The sequence below is a fragment of the Kogia breviceps genome, chromosome 1 (assembly GCF_026419965.1).
Source record: "Kogia breviceps isolate mKogBre1 chromosome 1, mKogBre1 haplotype 1, whole genome shotgun sequence".
Lineage (NCBI taxonomy): Eukaryota > Metazoa > Chordata > Mammalia > Artiodactyla > Physeteridae > Kogia > Kogia breviceps.
The window spans coordinates 105,907,317-105,928,365 of record NC_081310.1 but is presented as its reverse complement, the minus strand read 5'-3'; the positions used below and the strand labels follow the sequence as shown (position 1 = coordinate 105,928,365).

Below are 21,049 nucleotides of genomic sequence, written 5' to 3'. Positions count from 1 at the left end.
GGAATATTGTAATTTGCTTAATCACTCTCCCTTTTTCTGCCTTTTAGGTTGTTTTGAATCTTTTGCGCTTATAAGTAGTTGTATGATAAAGTTCCTTATTTGTAAAATTTTGACCACTTTTGTCTGATTATTTCCTCAGGATTGGTCCCTAGAATTTAGCTCATCAAGGGGTAGGGATGTTTTAAAAATTCTTGATGCAGATTGGTAAAAGGACTGCAGTGAAAAGTTATTTTAACTTATATTTCTGCAAAACAGTGTCCATTACCTCACTCTAATTAGGAATATTATAAGTAAAAGATCCTTTAGCAATATAAGTAGAGCAAAAATAGTGTCTTATTTTGATGTCTTAATCAGATTTCTGATATTAGTGTGGTCAAATATTTTTCATAATTTTCTCGGCTATTTGTATTATTTATTTTTAAAAATTGCCTGTTTGTGATGGCTACCTATTTTTGGGTAAAGCCTATTAATTAGTTAATCAACAATTTGTAAGAACTCTTTGTATTAGGAATAGTAACCTTTTGTTTGCCATACTAGTTGTAAATAATTTTTCCTGTTTGCCTTTAAATTTTATTTATGGTGTTCCTAGAAGTACTGAAAGTTTTTTCCTATTGCTTTTATGTTTTTAATATCTTTTACTATCTGAGATACAGTAATTATTCACCAATATTTTCTTCCAGTTTCCTAAAGAGTTTTAAAAAACCTCTTAAATCCAGCCTAATTAATTTTGATTTATGGTAAATGCTGAGGGTCTAATATTTTTTTCCCAAATTTTAAACTAGATCTTAAGTTTTATCAAAGAATTCTTTCCTATTGGTTTACTTTTTTTGTTTACTAATTTTATCATTTACTAACTTTTATCATTTACACTAAAAAAAATGTACATTAGGGTCTGGCTCTAGGTTATCTGTATAGTCTTTAGTTATAGATTTTGATACTAGGTAGCACCAATGAGATAATTTAACATTTTATTGGGCAAGTTTTCCTTGTTGCTTTTCTCTAAAATGTCTTGATTAGTAGCAGTAGTTTATTTTTCCAATTGGACTTTGGAATCATTTTGTTACATTCCAATAGAAACTAAATTGAAAACTCAACCAATTCCTTATGCTTCATTACTCCCTACCAAGCCAAAAAAAAAAAAAAAAAAATCAACCAACCAATCAACCAAACAAGCAAACAAACAAAAAAACCACACACCCTGATGGAATTTTAAAAGTTACTCTTAATAGTAATTATCTTTATCCAGAGATAATCAGAGATCGATACTGTTATATATGATTTACATCTGCATGATATAGCTCATATAAAATTTGAATTGTTTGTTACACACTTAGTAATCTTATTTTTTTAATATATCATGAACATAATGATATACCATGTCATTAAATAGTTTTCTAAATTATTTTTAATGGATGCACATTATTCTATTTCACATACATGCATATATATACACACACATGTATATGTGCACTGTATTTATTCAATTAGTCCCTATTTTTGGACGTTGAATTTGCTTCCACTTTTGTATTATATACTATAAGAAATGATTTTGTTATGCTATGAACATCTTAGGAATCCATCTTGTATGCATCTCTTATTTTTCTTTAGTATAAATTTCCTTGTTAATGAAATTCTTGGTCAAAGGGTAAAACAGTTTTTGAGTTTTCTTTTATCAATTGCCAAATTATCCTGTTTTAGCAATTTCATGGTGCCATCAGAAGTGAAGAAGAATGCCTCATTAGAGATTTTGATTGGAATTGCATTAAATTTAAAATAAATTTGAAAATATGTGACAGCTTTTTTTGTATTCAAACCTTACCTCAAGGAATGGTGTGCTTCTCTAGACATATATATTATATCACTTAGTAAAGTTTCACTATATATATCATGCACAGTTCCTTAGTAGGTATAAAAACATAAAGGTTTCTTCATATAAATTCTGTACATTTTCTAAATAGGATTATTTTTAGGTTTCAACAGTTTTTTAAAAAATGTAGCTATCAGGAATGGGATGTTTTCACATTACAATTTCTGACTAATTATTGTTTTTCAGAAAGCTATTGATTTTTGTATATTCATTGTGTATTGAATACTGAGCTTTCAAGTTAATTCATTATTAATTTTAGAGACACTGAAGTGAGGACCAGAGAGTTTATCAGCTTCCCCAAGTCATAAAGTTGGTCTAGTGTTGGAACTGGTATTGAGCCTAATTTTCTATAATTCCAAAGATAATGCTCCTTAAACTACTCCTTATCACTTCCCAAATATATCTGTAGAAATACGATTAGCCAAACAAGGGAAATTAAGAGCAGTAAGGTCTCTGTACTGGTCAGAGTGTTCTGTTCAACTCTCAGCACCAAATTTTAAGAGTGACACTGACATTTAAGAGTGTCTAGAATGAGCCTGTGATATGAGGAATGATTGAAATCAAGAAACTAAAGCTGTACAGCTTCAATGGCTAGAGTCATGATTGGGAAGCAGTTATAGGAAACTAGATTCTGGCACATTATGTCAGAACTCTTAACACAGAGACTTGTTCTCAAATGGAATAGGGTATTTTGGGAGGTATTAATCCACCCACCTGATATTGGAAGTGCTCAAGGAGAAACTGGGTGAGCATCTCTTGAGCATGGTGTAATGGGGATGGGAATGTGGATGAAGAAATCCCTAAGTTTTCTCCTGGTCCTATGATTATTTCTGAATTTAGCTTTGAAAAACCCTAATTCTTATGTTAGCCATGGGAATTGGATGTAGTTATCACTACTACTTATGGGGTGAATTAAAAAGCACAATTTTTCTAAACCTCATTTTATTTAGTAAATTTAGTCTTCTTTCCCAGCTTTACAACAAATTCTGACAGATCTCTAAATAGAATCTGGTTTATGTTCTACTCTTTTATTCCTTTGTCTACCCTTTCCTGTTTGTTTTAATGAATTGTGACAAAACAAAACAAAACAAGGATAAACAACAAACACAAAACAAACTCCTGAATAATCAAAGGGTGATGGTAAACTTGGCCGTGTCTTCAGTAAAAAAAAAAAAAAAAAATCTGTTAGCTGGGCAAACAATCATTAACTGTCTCCCTCCTTTCAGCTTCATTCACTTATTCATGATGGGTTTTTTGGGCTCCAGCTAGTGTGGTGCTCAGTGTTGGGGGGCTGTGAGAGATGCAACAATGTCTTTGCCTTAAGAAATCCTGGCTGGAAGGGAAGAGACCATGTAATGGAAGTGGAATGGGGAGAAGGTAACCAAGGCTTAGAATATGGGATGCTCTGAAAAATGATTCTGTCCCAATCCTGTTAAAGCAATAAAAAATGCTTCTGCAATGGCATCACATTGTTTCCTTTCCCACTTCTACTCCTATCAGCCTGGGGAAGAGGAGAGGAGACTGCAGGGTGTGAAGGACTGGTTGGGGTTAAAAAAGGGGTTTACGTGAAGCAGAACCTCCATAGATTCTCTTTGCTCCACTTCAAACTTTATTAAGAGTGAACAACAGAGGAAGTTCTGAACAAGGGTGAGGTTTATGGTTTTGAAATTTACTAGAATTTATTGTGATGTTATGAGCAGAAACTCTGCCATTTTCTACTATTTAACTAATCCTGTAGCTTTCCTTGGTCTTAGGTTTTTCACCTATAAAATGGGGATGGCAACATCTGCTTTTGAAAATACTCATAGGACTGTTTGGACAAATGAGATAATGAATGTGAAAGTTTTTATTTTTATTTTTAAAGTCTAAATGCTATGCAAGAATAGGTTATTATTATTTTTTTTAAAAATTGAAGTATAATTTACAATGTGTACAGCAAAGTGATTCAGTTATATATATATATATATATATATATATGTATATATACTTTTTCAGATTCTTTTCCATTGTAGGTTATTATGAGATACTGAGGATAGTTCTCTGTGCTACACAATAGGTCCTTGTTGGTTATCTATTTTATATATAGTAATGTGTATATGTTAACCCCAAACTGTTATTATTTTTTCCATCTTTTTTAAAAAAATTGAAGTACAGGTGATTTATAATGTTGTGTTAATTTCTGCTGTACAGCAAAGTGATTCAGTTTATATATATATATTCTTTTTAATATTCTTTTCCATTATGGTTTATCTCAGGATGTTGAATATAGTTCCCTGTGCTATACAGTAGTACCTTGTTGTTTGTCCATTCTATATGTAATAGTTTGCATCTACTAACCCCAAACTCCTAAAACTATAATTCAAAGAGATACATGCACCCCTATGTTCATAGCAGCACTATTCACAATAGCCAAGACATGGAAACAGCCTAAATGTCCATCAATAGATGAATGGATAAAGAAGGTGTGGTACATATATACCTCGGAGTATTACTCAGCCATAAAAAAGAATGAAATAATGCCATTTGCAGCAGCATGGATGAACCTAGATATTATCATACTAAGTGAAGTAAGTCAGAAAGAGAAAGACAAATACCATAGGATATCACTTATTTGTGGAATCTAAAATGTGACACAAATGAACTTATTTATAAAACAGAAACGGACTCATGGACATAGAGAACAGACTTGTGGTTACCAAGGGAGGGGGGATGGGGGAGGGATGGACTGGGAGTTTGGTGTTATTATTATTTTTAATCTCAGAATTCTTGTGCTTAGGATATGTCTTTATATCTATATTTGTTAGCATAGATTGATTTTGAGTAGCTCTTGTAGCTTCTTTTAACATGTTGTATCACCCCATATCAATCATTGATGCAGTTACACATTGAAAACTTGATGCTTAAGACAGAAGCCAGAGGTTCAGAAAATAACCTGGCTCTATGTCTGAAATGGTTAGAGTGAATCCAGTCACTGGAGTTTTACATAAAAACCATAAGTTCAGATCTCACTCAAACTGCTCCTATGGTGTTTTAGAACAATAGACATGTCACAGGGCTCCTGGTGAGGAAACTTCTTGAGCTCCCCAGAATGACACCACTGCCATTTAAATAAATTAAAAATTAAAACATTCTTATTTTATTTCAAGAGAAGCTAGGTAGTTTGAGACTTTAGATTAGGAAGTGGAAGCTCTGTTTTGGTTTTAGCCTGAACTATGCTGTACTTGTTTAGACTCTTGTCTGACTTACTCTCTGGTTTGTTTTAATCACAGTTTTCTAAAGAAGCAGCTTTTCCTTTTCACCATCTAGTAATGTTGAGAAAGTTCATGGGGATTCTTGTCAGTAGAGGGCTTTGCAAAGTAGCATTATCACTCTGTAGCACACTGGAAAAACCACCCCTGGTTATCAAAAGGCAGTTTCCTTAATAAGCTATCAAAATTATTATACCTCATCACATGGTCTCCTTTGTGGGTGGGCTATTATGTTTGGCAAAGAAATGTGGCATAGTACTTTTGTTTGAAGAAACCTTTCCCTCTCTGGAAGAAACATGTAATAGTATAGCACTGTGGAAAATTGTGTGGAGGCTTCATTGTTTGAATATAGTGGCACAGGACATCTTTACTTAGGAAATTCCTGTATCTCCACATACCATCTTTAAGTGAATGTCTTGGGATGCTCATGACAAATTGGGAACTCTTCCCGTAACTTTGTCTTAACCACAAGGTACAGTGGAACAATGGTTCATTATGCTTCCTTTTAGTCATTATTACTTTAAGGAGTCCTTAGAGCTCTAAATAACACAGCGATCCAAACACATGTTAAGGTCTAACTTCTGTCAAGATCCAGGCTGGCTTGCACTTGTTTTCACACTCTCCTTTGTACAGGAAGAATGGACAGGGAAAAAAATGTACCTGGCCAGCAGCCTGGGCTTCTTGGACATGTGACCTGTGAAGTCATACATGAGGGCACCACGCTCAGAAGGGCCCAGTGCTTAGTCTGAATGCTTTTAAACTTCTGCTGTTACCACCTTGAAATTCTGAACACTTTTTGAACGGGGATCCCCACATGCTCATCGTGTAAGGGGCCTCACCAATTATGTAGCAAGTGCTGCTTTGAGGTCATTAACTGTTTTATTAACTGTTAGAAGATCCCAGATATTGAAAAAAAAGAGAACGAGATGAGGTGGGGTGTCTAGTGAGAGGAAACATGTGCTAAGGAAGTAACTATTAATAGAACCTGTGTGTATTTATGTTATTGTTTTAATAGTGGTCTTTGTATTGGGTAGATTTCTGTTTTATATAAAGAGCTTTCTACCTCCTACTTTCCTATGTTTACAAGTCTAGAAAAAAATTCCTTGGGAGTGGAACAAAATAGGGAGTGGATCTGGGGAAATGTGAGAGCTCTTGATAATTCTGCGTCATGAGCAGATTTGGCCGGCAAATCTGTTGCTCAGATTCCAGCATCAGGCCTTTAAGTGGCTCATTACCAAATGGAGTCAGTCCTAGGCAGGTGCTTGTCCTTGTGATTATTGCTGTTGTCTAACTTTTGACCAAGTTCACCTCCTTTATCTATGATCAAATGTCACCCTCTCCATGAGGCCCATCCTGACCATGCTACTGCAAATTGCAACCCATCCCATACCACTCCTGACACTCATGATTCCCTTTTCTTCACTTATTTTAATGTGAATGCATGAGGTTTGGCACACAGTAAGCGCTCAATAACCATGAATTGAATAAAGGGAATGAGAGAATGAATGGATAACATGCATTTCTAACATTAAAGGTTAAGCTTTGAAAAGAGTAAAAATATCAGCTTTATTCTTAGCCCCTTTCTCCTCAGCTGGTTTGTTCTCTGTACATTGATTCTAGTTCTCAGAATTCTTCTGAGCTCACCCCCCTCATCCCAAACAGTACTATTTTTGTGAATCTATGATCTCTAGCCAGTTTCAGATCTAGGAGTTTTCCAGTCTGAGTCTCCCCATGTTATTTAGTAACAGGAGTTTCTAATGTCACCATCAGAGTGGAGATAAGAAAACATGTTCCTTGTGGAGGAGGATGTGAGCAGTATAGGATATTACAGGTCATAAGGGGATCTTGCTATTTCTGAGGGAAATTTACCTGCGCCTTTTCATCATTCTTTGGTGTGGACCATGTTTACTTCCAGAGAGGAACTCTATAGAGATAACTCTTTCAGTCCTTCATCTCACTCTTCCCGAGACCGCTGGAGACATTGGTATTGTCAGTTCGGTGATATTCAAAGCACGTTTCAAATTGCTAGCCTACTTCAGTAGCTCTCCTTTTGTATCAAAATCAGCTATTTTAACAGTATGTACTAACTTAAGCCTCAAGAGACTTTTTAATCAATGTAATATTTAATTAGTTTGAAGTACCCTGTTTTCCACTTAGAGTTGAAAACTAAATTCTTTGGCTAAGATATACTTTGACCATTAATTTAGTAAGTGAAGAGTTGGTACAAGTGTACCTCAGTTTATTGTGCTTCACTTTTATTTCGCTCCATAGATACTGCTTTTTTCCTTTTTTTTTACAGTTTGAAGGTTTGTGACAACCGGGCGCGGAGCAAGTCTATTGGCGCCATTTTTTCAACAGCATTTGATCACTTTTACATTTTGCTGATTGTTGCAATACTTCAAACTTTTCCATTATTATTATATTTGTTATGGTGATCTGTGATCAGTGATCTTTTTGTTTGTTTTTTTTCATTGTGAGCAGTCTTTTTTTTTTAATTGAAGTATAGTTGACTTACAATATTATATTAGTTTCAGGTGCAAACCTAGCAATTCAATATTTTTATAGATTGCACTCCATACAAATTTATTATAAAATACTGACTGTATTCCCCATGCTGTACATTATCTCCTTGTAACTTATTTATTTTATACCTAATAGTTTGTACCTTTGATCCCCTTTGCCTATTTTGCTCCTCACCCCTCCCCCTACTCTGGTAACCACTAGTTTTTCCTCTGTGTCTGTGAGTCTGCTTCTGTTTTGTTATAATTGTTTGTTTGTTTTATTTTTTAGATTTCACATATAGTGAAAACATACAGTATTTCTTTGTCTGTGCTCAGTGATCTTTGATGTGACTATGGCAAAAAGATTACAACTCGCTGAAGACTCATGATGGTTAGCATTTTTTAGCAATAAAGTCTTTTTTAATTAAGGTATGCACATTATTTTTTAGACATAATACTATTGCATTATGTTATACAGTCCAAACATAAGTTTTATCTCTACTGGGAAACTAAAAAATTTGTGTGACTCACTTTTTTGTGATATTTGCTTTATTGCAGTGGTCTAGAACCAAACCTGCAGTATCTCCAAGATATGCCTGTACATGGATAAAGTAATGAAGGAGAAACATGAGAGTTAAGTGTACAAAATATAACCCATATTTGGTATACCCAAATGAGGTGCCTTCTTTTAAACAATCATTTCTGTGTACTTTCATAATTTTGCCTTTATTCTCTTTAAGTCCTTTTTTTGAGGGGGGGACCTCACCCTGTGGGTTGCGAGATCTTAGTTGCCCAACCAGGGATTGAACCCGCCCCCTCGGCAGTGAAACACAGAGTCCTCACCAGCAGACCGCCAGGGAATTCCCCCTCTTACAGTCTTTGAGAAGGACTTCTGACTAATCTAAAATTTGAAATGAATGGCACCATCACAGTAATTTAGTTTTCAGTTTGAGAGCCTGGTGTCACATTCCATCTACTTACTACGCTTAATCTGATTTTTAAAAAAGAGGAACAATAAGACTGGCACTTGATTCTGTCAAGTTATAGGCATATACATTTGTTTTTTAAATTCCTTGCAGTGGAAATAATGACTTTTTGGATGCTCAAATCATGTGGAATAAATATAACAGTGAAGATTATTTCATTTCACAGCCAGGAATTGGAGGGATAAATTTTAGTATAAAAATCAAATAGATCTTTCTTAGACTGTCAAAAGTTTTTATTTTTTCTAACAAAGTGCCTATGAGTTGCTGTGTTGGGTTACATTGGGCAATTGTCTTATGATTTTGTTCTTACAGTACATAAAAATTATTTCAGTGTAGGGAAATAAGAGGAAAACAGTTAAAATGAGGATATTGTCTCTGAGTTTTAGTCTAGGTCAGAGATTTTGAAGATTTTAAGTACTTCCAAAAATGAAACAATCCCTGCAAACTCTCTGGACACTGTGTGTTTTCATTTCCCAGGGGGAAGGGCAATAGCTGAGGTGGCTTCCTGCGTAAGGCAAGGGTGGAGAAAGCTGGCATTTCCCAGGGTGTCCGGGAGGGAGATGAGTGGATGTGTTGTTTCCATGGACACACCACTGCTCCATTTTTTCCTTTTAGGTGGTGACCAATGTGTCTGGTGAGGTGTATGCTATTGGAGATTTGCTCTCACAAACTCTTCTCAATTTTTTCTCTACAATCTTTATACAAGTATCTTACTTCCAAAATAGAATTACTTTGAGATTTTACTTTGGAGATTTGCTTAATTCTTTCTAATGGGATATGGTTAAGCTAATGAAATATTCCAAAAAGTAGTTGTTATTTTATTTTATTTTTTAAATGATCATAAAAGCACACACCAGTATATTCAGGAACCTATTTATTCTCTTGTCTGCTTGTAAGGCATTTAAGGCATTATGACTTTTGTTCTAGCTCTATTTGCATTTGGAACCCTCAGTGAAAATTCCTAGTTTTCCTGAATAACTGTATGCAGTCATACCTTTAGAACACATGCTGCTTTAGTACGAGTTGTAAGGTGCACTGGGTGTAAAAAGGGTGGAAGCAAGGGTGGACTGTGATTCAAAAAGGAAAATGTGGTTCAAGGGGCTACTTGTGGATTTCATTGGATACATGATTTAATTTAGTTAATTAGGAGATAGAAGCATCAGGAAAAGCGGAGCTTGTGCCCACACAACTCACACAGTCTAATACAGTAACCTTTAGACAACAGCTGTAACCTAAAAGGCCCATGCCAAAAACAACAGAGCAGGGCCCAGTTCCTGTCCCTTAAAGCGGGACAGCTGAAATGGTGGCTGAGGTTAACAACAAAAAAGAACAAAGCAAAACAAACAATAATCCAAACCAAGGTTTTCTGAAAGGAAAATGTACTAATTAGAAGTTGGACATTTCGAGAGCACTGTCTTATGGAAAAGTGCCAATTTTATCTGTGGATTTTTGGTTCCTAACCATTGGCTGAGAAAATATTTCAAGTTACTGCATCTTTCTGGGTGGAACTGAAACATTGTATCCTTCTAATAAAAATTCTAAAATGGGCTTAGCATAGTAATAATTTATGCTGTGGGACTTCGAAGAGCAAAGAGTAATATCTTTCTACCCACCCTGCTTTTGCATCTGTTTTCTTTTCACAAGGCAATGAAGAGTTATTTTTATAGATAGTAATGTCCAGTATACATTGAAATTGATAAATCCGCATCTGTGATATTATGCGTCAGTTTTTTAAAAGTACTCCTGATAGTTAATTTCAGTGGCAGAAAATGCTGAAAAATTGGGATGTTGATTTCCAAAGTGGTTTTTCTTTAAAAAAATTATAAGTTGTAGCTAATGATAAGTGATTGTGCCAGAGATTTCCAAGTTACTGCCAAATAGAGGATTTTGGAAAATTAAAAAAAAAAAAAAAAAAAGCTGGATCATTTAAGGAAAGTAATTCATTTCACACTTTGACTCTTTCCCAGAACAAACATAAAAAATGCACTATCCTCCCTCCCGGTATTAACGAAATATTTTCCAAATCCATTGCATCGCATGCATTGCATTCCTTTATCAGGATCTTATTCAGTTTGTGACTCTGCTGGAAACTGATATCTTAGAATTAATCTGATACATGCTTTTACCTACTTTTCTCTTGTTTAATGCTTAGCTTAAGTACGACGACATTCATTTTAATTTTGTTAGGCTTTCTGGACACACTTCCACAACTACAAATAAAAAGTTTCAAGTTATTTGTTTTATTTCTTTTTCTCTCCTCCTTTTAAAAGATTTTAACTTTTTGGTGAATTAATTATTTTAAAAAGTTTCCAAGTTAGGGGTCTGTTTTTTTATCTATTGTTTGTCAAATATAAATTTAAGGAAAATCTGCATTTTTTTTAAGGTACATAGAAGTTTAACCAAACTGCCTTAAAAAGCTTCTGACTGCTATTTAAAACATAGGCACAGTTTTTGTGGAAATGAAGAACATTTGCCCTGTACTCAGGTTCGGAAAACCAAGAGTTACAGAGGGTCACCAGGGTTAAGAGAGTGGCAGAGACTCGTCGTCCATGAAAGGTGACAGTTCTGTTTTTCCACTTACGGGGCTCAGCGGCTGGGGCAGCTAGCAACGCGTCTGTTGTTCGTATAAGCAACCTCCTCCATGAGTTATAACTATATGCAAGACTTACTGTGATGGCCTGGAGTCTCTCCTTCACCAGCTCAGCTTCTTCCATTCTAGAAGTCAAGGACAGGCAGCCAGTGAGGGAAGTCCAAAACTACCATAAAGCAGGAGCCTCCTTGGGGAGAGGAGTGGAGGTGACAGAGAAGCAGGGAGAAATCCGCTTTGGCAGCGGTGGAGAAAAGCAGAAATCCCCGACTCGGCAGGAGCGTCTCTGAGCAGATGTACAGATCAGGCCAGACACATGTAATGAGGGTATGCTGGGGAAGCAGACGCTGAGGCTGCTAGCACGGGCTGACTGACAAGTTTGAACGGCAGCCGTACAAGCCCTTTTCCTTCAGGAGCTGCCAGCTCTTTGTTGTAATATGCACAGTTAGCAAGGCACATTTTCTTATTAACTGTTCCTTACCCAATTCATTCTTTTCTAGGAGTAGCACTAGAAGCCCGTGTACTGAGTGCTTAATCAGCCTCTGCTCTAGCCACACACAACCAAACTGCTGCATGTGTGGGTCTGTGTGTATTTGTACAAAGTTGTTTACCTGTACTGTCCTCCAGAGTTGCAAAGACAAAGCCTTTCCTTGACTGGGTCAAGTCACTTGCTTGCCTTTCTTACTTTAATTGCATTTAGATAAGAATACAAAATTCTAGAGTAACTTTAGAATTTAATATAGTGGTAAATTTACATCAGGCTGCCCTTGCCTTTCCCTTCCCTTCCTACTTCAGCAGTTTGTTTCAAATTTTGGAATCTTTAGGTCATGGAGAAATCAAAGGCATTAATGTGACTCTGTTAAGAACTTGGTCCACCGGCTGTGTTTAGTGTGGTTTAAATGTCAAGTACCACCCTCCCTTATTTCTTGTCTTGGATTTCTACGGAATGAAGTTCTTTCTTGGATCCTATTCAGCAATGACACTCAGGAAGTTGCCCATCTTGACCTCACCAGTTATGCAAGAGAAAAGAATGAGACTTTGAAAGTGTGATGAGACATTCTGTAACTCATGTAGTCCGACACCATGTGAGTATTCCCTGGCCCTTTAGAAAGAGGAAGTCAAGCCCAGCGAAACTCTTAGGTAAAAGCAGAGGCTGGGAAGCTTTATGACTGACTTTGTTTTCTTTCCCCTACCATTTCTTTAATTAAATTTTGATGTAATAAATCCTAATTACCATCTACCTCATTGTTACATGTTTGGATGCTATCAAGCACCTTCATATCAACATTCAGCTGAAGAGGTTAAAAGGACACCCCAAAACATTGAACAGATGTTCTAATTTCCTTTGCATTATTGATATCAGTAATAATAATGGCTAACATTTGTTGAGTACTCTCTATAGGCAAATGCTTTATGTTGGATTTATCTTACAAGGTGCTGGCAGATATTAGCCCTATTTTAAAAATGAGGGAACTGAGGCTCAGAGAGGTAATTTGTCACACAGGTAATAAGTAGCAATGCCAGGATTGGAACCTGGACTTTCTAATAGCCATTCATCAGTTCTGCCCAAGAAACAGGGCAAGGTGAAACACAGGCTGAAGGTTACATCAGTCGTTATGAGAAAGAGTTGGGCCCCCAGCCTCCTCCTCCATCTAGCTCCCAGAACACTTAGAGCTGTGTATAAACCCCTTAGTTAGAACTCTGTGGGGATCTCCTCTGGGTAACCTTTGTGGCCCTAGTGAGAAAAGAATTCCCCATATTGTCATTTAAAGTCGCCCTACCATAGAACCCTAAGGTGAAACTCACCAGTTTCCACAGTCTGAAGTCATACATGAGTTTAGTTTGTCTTCACTCATACATCCTCAAGGGACATTTAGGGAGACTAGAGAATGGGAGAATTGACCAGGTGTGGGCCAAGCTTGATTGCTATTGGATGGATATTTAAGCTTAAAAGATCAAACCTTAAAAATTTTTGATTTTGTTTATCTGCAGATCCTGGCTGAAATTAAAGACAAGAGAGCTGTAGTGATAAATATCTCAGTCAGAATTGCATATTTGCTGCTCAGAACAGACGGCAGCCATCCAATTATTAGTCTGGATCTTTTCCTAAAACGAATTTACCTCTTAAATCTCATTTCTGTAATGGGAAAACCCAAGTGTTTTCTAGTGTAAGGGGAGGACTAGATTAAATAAGAGAATCAGGGAATTTAGGAGGGAGCAAAACTGTAATAACTGATAGGGATCATCATGTGTTTATTCATTTATTTAGTTGATAATACTAATAATTGCTAATTTTCAGCATTTGTTATCCATTTATTCTGCACATATTTGTTGATATGTCAGGTACTGTGCTAGATGTTTGAGATACATGGATAAACAAAATTCCTGCTCTGCTGGAACCTATATTCTAGTAGGGAGTAAAAGATAAATATAATAAACAAGCAAAATATAGGAGGTGAGAAGATGACTATGTTGGTCTGAGTCCTTTTGAAAAACAAATGCCAAGATGGATTAAATGTGTTTGATTTTTTTAGGAGAATGACAGTATGAGAGAAAATGGGGAGGTAGGCAGCAAAGGCTGGAGCTGGGAAGGTCTGAGAAAGTGATCAGACCGTGCAAATTTGACCAGACTGAAGGCAAGAGGGAGAGAAAGTTGGGTGAAAACAGCCCAACCTGCAGTGCAGTGTAAGGAGGATTGGCAAGGCCATCACAGAGTGCTGGAGCCGAAGTCAGCTAGCAGAGAGGTCCTGTGTCTCCAAGGAATGAGCCTATTTTAGCATTCCTGCCAGACTCAATCAATGGCTGCGAGTAACCCCCGAGAGGCACGGTCTTGATGCAAATACAGGGATGGATTTCAGAGTACAACAGCTGGGACCCCTGGTCGATTATATTCCCATAGTTGGATGTCTGAGAGGCATATTCTCATGACAGCCACAGTGATAAATGCTGTGGAAAGAAAATAGAGCAAGGGAGAATAAAGATCTCTAATGGGTGGCAAGTTGCAGTTTAGAATTGGGCTCTTAAGGTAGCCTCAATGAGAGAGGAGCATTTGAACAAGGCCTTGAAGGAGGGGTGGGACTTAGCCATGAGGATATCAGTGGGAAGAGCTGATCAGGAAAAGCTTGTGCAAAGGGCCTTGGGTGGACTCTTATGTAGCATGTTTTAGGAGCAAGGCCAGTATGGTTAGACAGCTGGGACTGAAGAGGAGCATAACAGGAGATGTGACTGGAATTGTAACTAGTCTCGGTCCACGAACGGGTCTCGTTAGGCCATTGTAAGGACTTTGGCTTTTACTCTGTGTGGGGTAAGAAGCCATTGAGGTGTTCTGAGCAGAGAAGTAACATGACCTAGCATGTTTTGCAAGGATGGAAGTGGGGAGACTAGGTAGGATGCTACAGCAGTAATTCAGCTGAGAAATGATGGTAGCTTGAGCCAAAGTGGTACAATGAGGGTAGTGGGAACTGGTTAAACTGTGGATGTATTTTAAAGTAGAACCCACAGTATTTCCTGAGATTGGATGGGGTTTGAGAGAAAGAGAGGATTCATGATAACTCAAAGACCCTTGGACTGAGCAAATGGAAGTTGCCATCAATTGAGATACAGAAGTTGTGAAATAATTTTTTTTTGAGGAAGAGGGTGGATACCAAGTGCTCTGTTTTGAACAAGTGGATTAGTTATCACGTGGAAATGTTGAATAGACAATTGGATATATGAGTTTGGAGTTCAGGAAAGATGGCTCATCTGGATTTATAAAATTTATTTTATCTCTGGTAATAAGTAGGATCACAAAATATCTAGAATTATGGTCCACAAAGCAGCATAATCTAGTGAACTAGTATTTATTCAATGTTAAATATATATTTATGACCAAATTCAGTCATTGTAAAATACACAATAGAGCTCTATCTGTTCTCAATTATCTTATTAAAGTGATTTTACTAAATATTTTGTTGTTTGCCAACCAATGTAAATGAGGATGGCAAGAGTTAAAAGTTACAGTCCATTACCTGACCTTATATTAGGAGTTAAGAGACATAAGAGCTTCTGAGACTGCGTTTTCTTAAAATGAATTTGCTTTCTGGTTGGAGAAGACATAGGCTTGAAACAATTAGAGGACAAAAGAATAGTAAACAAACTGTCACTGTATTCTGATAAAACGTAGTGCTAACTATTGCACTAATTGAGGCCAGGATAGTATAGCGTGGTTGGTAATAGTGGTGCATGGCACAAAAAGTAAATGCAAAATAAGTTGAAGAAGATAGAAATTAATGTGAGTTGCAGGAAAGCTACTACAGGGAGAAAGTAGAACTTAAAAGCAGAGAAGTCATCTCTAAGTGTCAGAGGGAGGGAAGTACAATGTATTCAAAGACCAGAAAGGAAATTGTCCTTACCTGGGGCAGAGAGGAGAATTAGATGGAAACACTGATAGAAATATATATCCATACATAGAATTTGATGTTCAGGGAAAGTGAATTAGGGAAGTGGGAAAAGAAAGATCAACTTCATATTTCAGAAGAATAAAACTGTCAACTCTTTTCAGAACATATAGGAAGAGGGAATGATTAGGTAAGAAGGTCTTTTAGGAAGGTAGGAAGTATGAAATATGAGTGCTTGCGGATATAGCCTAAAAAATTGCCAATGTTCTGTAAAAGGAAGGGTGCCCAGGCTTTTTTCTAACCTTTAGGTGTGAGCCTGGAGGCCAAGGAGTAAATGAATAAGTAGAACAAAGTAAGTGGTGTAGTACTTAAGGTGCTAATACAAATATTTAAAAATCCAAGGATGATGGCGATGGGAATGATTTATAAGGGAGAAATCCAAAAGAAATTTCAGTAAGAGGGTTAAATTAGACAGAAGCATGAGAATTTGATAGATTCCAAATTATGGACAAAATAGAGCCTTAGATTAGAGATTTTGGATTGCAAACCACAGAGAAATAAAATCCAAATAAAATAATGGCAGGAAGAACATTGAAGGAAACCAAGGGTAGGAAGTAAATAATGTGAAAAGATTTTCTAGAGCCTTTCTGAAGCCAGATCCCATTATAAAAGTGGGTGCTTACTCTCTTGTTCTCTCTTTCTTCCCTTCTTTCTATATGACTTCTCAGACTTCTGGAGGCCAGAAATGGTGTCTGCCTAAAGAGGGAGTTTCCTTCTCATAGTCAGTAGATGTTTAACCAATGTGTGAAGTATGGATAGATGAATGAACAAACGATCAGAACTCAGGGTACTTGGGCTCCCATGTAGTAGTGACACACCTTTACAATTTCATATCTAGTTCCATAATTGTATCCCTATGATCACCAAACTGTTCTTTGAAACCTCTATATCTCTGAAAGAATCATTAAAAACATCCTGATTCTCAGACTTGTTATGTGATAACCAGTCTGTCTCTATTCTTGCTGCCCTTGACTCTTACTTTCACATCCTTTCCTTCTCTAGTATGGGATGGTATTTAATTGCTATAAGCAAGTAACAGACAGGTATGTAAATGGGGTGATCACATAAATTCCAAGAGATTCCTGATACTGGTTTATATTATATTTATATTCCTGATACTGGTTCACATACTGGTTTATATAGCTGGATTGACAATATGCCTATTTCTTTGTTAGGTAATTTGAGCTTTATAGTTTAGAGGCTAAATGGGGAAAATGCAATAGGCTTCAAGACCGTCTATGGTGCATGTGCTCCTCTTACTTGAACTGTTCACGGCACTGGGCAGAGTTGATTCCTCTTTCCTTCTTTCTTCACTTGGCTGCCATGATATGCACTCTTGATTTTGTTCCCACCTCACTAGTCTCTCCTTCTTAGCTTTCTCTGCTGGTTCCTTCTCTTTTCCCCAACCTGAACACCAGAGTTCATCTGTTGGTGCTCATTTCTTCTCTATTATTCTCTACTCACTCCCTAGAGATCTCATTTCATCTCATTCTAATGCCATTTATATGCCCAAACTGCATTTTTTGTACCTACAGCTTAGACTCCCCTTCTGCCCTAGGATCTTAAGAACTCACTTACCCCAAATACCTGCATGGCTCATTCCCTCACCTTTTTTTGGTCTTTGCCAAGATGTCACCTTCTCAGTGAGGCCTCCCCTGACCACACTATAGAAAACCACAGACCTCTCTGATTCTAGCAATCCCCCTCTCTTGGACATATTTTTTGCCATAACCCTTATCATCTTCTACAATACTATATAATGTACTTTTTTTGTTTGTTGGTTGCTTGGATTATTGTCTTTATTCTTTCACTATGGGGACAACTTCCACATAGTGAAGGATTTTGTCTGTTTTTGGAAATCAACGCTTGAAAAGATTCAGTAACCTATCAAGGGGTTACATATCCAGTAAGCAATGAGACCAGGATTTTAAATCTGGGATTGTCTTGTCCCAAAGCTCCACCACAGTCCACTATATCATCCTACCTCTATTTTTCCTCAGTGGGAATGAGACACTATAGTACCAGGTTTAACTACATGTATTATTACATGCCTAGAATAACACATTATGCATGAGGAGCCAACTTGGTCATCTTTGTAATTTGTGGAATTGATTTTTTAAGACTGCACACAATCTATAACCATTTTTCTTTAGGTATTTGTTTAAAAATGAGACTACAGCTTTTCTGTAAGTGAAGTATTCCAGAGGTATACCAGTGTCAAAAAGAAAATTTACTAGCAGATATTTAAAGTGTGTGTGTGGATAAGCATGCTGCTTTCTCTTTGAACAACTTATAGTTCTTTCAGGCTGAGTTTCCTAGGATTCAAACAACTGCTTAATTTAGTGGAAAAGAATATTTAACTAAAACAATTGTTGGACTTTTTGGAGATGAAGGAAGCAGCTGTTTTCTGAACTCAGCCTCGGTTATATAATAGCCTATCAAAAATAGCCACAGACAAAAAATTACCTATTAACAAATGAAACATGGCATAGCAAAAAAATCCCCCCAAACACCCATCAAACAAAATGCAAGTGTTCCATAATTTCTTTCTTTTCTCATGTGCACATAAAATGAAAAGTTAATATTTAACATATTTAGGATCTTATATTTTAGTTTCCCCTGGCTCAGTTTACAAATGGACATGAAGATAATCAGCATCGTAAAAATGTTAGCATTGATGTCAACATCACCATTGATAAGTCATCCTGAGAGTACATACCCTTGATATGATGTGATGGGAATGGCACTTTACTTTTGTGATCTTCCTCACCAAAAACTCTGAAAAACTTCAGAGTCTAAAGAGTCTACAATTATCATTCCAGCAAGATCAAGGACTATAGGTGCCTCAGCACAATGAATTCTCCTCTATCAATCACCACTCACACATCCAAACCTAGTGGCTTTACACCCGTGTGTAGTGTGTACCATAGAGGGGATGAAAGGACCATCTAAGCTGAACTTTAAGTGTACTTTTTTTGAGTCAGAGCACTTGGTGAGGACCGTTTGCCTTATGCATTTTCCTGCCTTTGTTAGCAGTGTAAGGAAGCTGCCCTTCCCTTGGCATTGTTTTCGGGTTTGGGTGTTTTCAAAAATGCTTTTCTACTGTGATACCTTCACTTGATGCTTTCATTTTCAGTCAGTCAATTCAATATTTAAAATATTTGGATCAAGAATGTTCCTGAAGTCAAAAGTATTTTGAATGGTGTCCACAATATGTGATACTACACATACTCAACTGGATATTTAAATTGTCCAGTTTGCCTCTGTGTGTACTAAGCTGCTTTTTAAACTTGAAAAGTTTGAACTTTTTTTGTTTCTTGTTTGGAAAAATTATTTTGTATTTTTCTCCTCAAATTTGTGATTTTAGTTTAAAGAGTAACGGTAAGTTTTAACATTTGAGTAGTTGGATTTTTTTTGCCCTAGATTTGCACAAAGAAATATTGAGTGGGGCCCCTTGTACTTACTAAAATTTTCTCATTCCCTTTTTATTTTCTCCTTAAGTTTGAATCTCAGGTTTTGTTGGTATAGCAAAATAAATAACCTTATATAGGTATTGGGATCATATATGCAAATAGAGGAGTTGAAACTGATCACTGAGGAGCTATCCTCCCCATCAAGGAGTCACAGATTCCCTAATTCTGCTAGACTCTTGAATTTAGACTCGGGGATTCCTGGTTCTCATATTTAAATCTCAAACACTGGTATTCCCTGAGAAGTTTCAGAGAACAGTTTGGCCATCACAGGAATGCAATTATGGAATTGGGTATGGAATTGTAAAGGGATGTCAATACTACATGGTAGCCCAAGTGCCCTGAGTTCTGATCATTTGTTCATTCATCTATCCATACATCACACTTTGGTCAAACATCTGACTATGTAACTGACATTGTACTATGTGCTAGAGACAGAAATGAATAAGACAATGAGCTCTTTTCAGTGGAGAAGACAGGAGATAGAAGACAAGTAAACGCTGTGTGAAAAGTGCTGGTCACTAAAGTCAGACTCAGGGTAGAGGGAAAGCCAGAGTTCAACTAAGTCATCCTAGCAGAGATGACAGCTGAGCCGAGTGTCTGAATCTTTTAGATTTGGACAATTAGGAGTTAATTAATCAAGAGAATGAGTCAGGTTGGAGGGTGGGGAAGCAAAGGGGAAATAGTACAGTCACAGTCCCTGATTTTCTAGATCATCCTAGACAAACTGAATATTCTCCCCAGATACAGATTCCTTAGCAGATGATAGAATGACTGACTTACCAAGTTGTCCGCATACAGGCTTCTAAGTCCCGAGTTTATTATGTAAGGTATGTGGTATTCAAAGACTATATGTATGTATGACTCAGCAATCCCACTACTGGGCATATACCCGGAGAAAACCAGAATTCCAAAAGAGTCACGTACCACAGTGTTCACTGCAGCTCTATTTACAACAGCCAGGACATGGAAGCAACCTAAGTGTCCATCCACAGATGAATGGATAAAGAAGATGTGGCACATATATACAATGGAATATTACTCAGCCATAGAAAGAAATGAGTTATTTGTAGTGAGATGGATGGACCTGGAGTCTGTCATACAGAGTGAAGTAAGTCAGAAAGTGAAAAACAAATACCATATGCTAACACATATATATGGAATCTAAAAAAAAAAAAAGATTCTGAAGAACCTAGGAGCAGGACAGGAATAAAGACGCAGACATAGAGAATGGACTTGAGGACATGGGGTAGAGGGTAAGCTGGGACGAAATGAGAGAGCGGCATGGACATATATACACTACCAAATGTAAAATAGATAGCTAGTGGGAAGCAGCTGCATAGCACAGGGAGATCAGCTTTGTGCTTTGTGTCCACCTAGAGGAGTGGGATAGGGAGAGTGGAGGGAGATGCAAGAGGGAGGAGATATGGGGATATATGTATGTGTATGACTGATTCACTTTGTTATAAAGTAGAAACTAACACACCATTGTAAAGCAATTATACTCCAATAAAGATGTTAAAAAACCCCCCAAAACAGACTATACATATGTATACATATATACACACATATAAATATGTTTGTCCAAATATATATTTATTAATGTCCTTAACTGATTCACATATATCAAAATCTTGATTTCTTAATTAGAAGGTTAATAAATATAGGTGGTTTTGAATCAGAGAGACATGGGCTTATTTTCCAACTTTTCTACCTACTAGGTGAGTGAACTTGGAAAAATCAGTCTCAGTCTGTTTCTTCAGGTGTAAACTGATAGTAATTATAGTCCTCATAAAATTTTTTGACCAAAGTCAAATGAATATTTAGGTAAAGGTGATAATGGAACATAATAGTTGCTTAATAAACGGCAACTGTTATTATTAGTTAACTTCTTATTGTACATGTCAATTTCTTAGGTCTATTAAATCCTGCAGGCACATTATTATTTTTTTCA

At 36.7% G+C, this 21,049-nt stretch overlaps 1 protein-coding gene across 5 annotated transcripts in view; it reads right to left on the bottom strand.

The window, feature by feature from the left end:
- Nucleotides 1-12,081, bottom strand: part of PALMD (palmdelphin) — a 54,892-nt gene extending 42,811 nt beyond the window's left edge. For 2 of the 5 annotated variants that reach the window (XM_067040329.1, XM_067040314.1), the window contains exons 1-2: nucleotides 11,671-11,757; nucleotides 11,272-11,317 (exon numbers count right to left, since the gene is read on the bottom strand). Coding sequence is in view for 2 of the 5 variants with exons in the window: in XM_067040314.1 (XP_066896415.1) it covers nucleotides 11,272-11,316 (45 nt within the window). In the remaining 3 variants the exon portion in view is untranslated. Of the gene's footprint in view, nucleotides 1-11,271; nucleotides 11,562-11,670; nucleotides 11,758-11,800 lie in introns of those variants that run through there. The other 3 variants (XM_059077560.2, XM_067040323.1, XM_067040318.1) reach the window with 3 other exon arrangements.
- Between the last annotated feature and the right edge of the window lie 8,968 nt (nucleotides 12,082-21,049).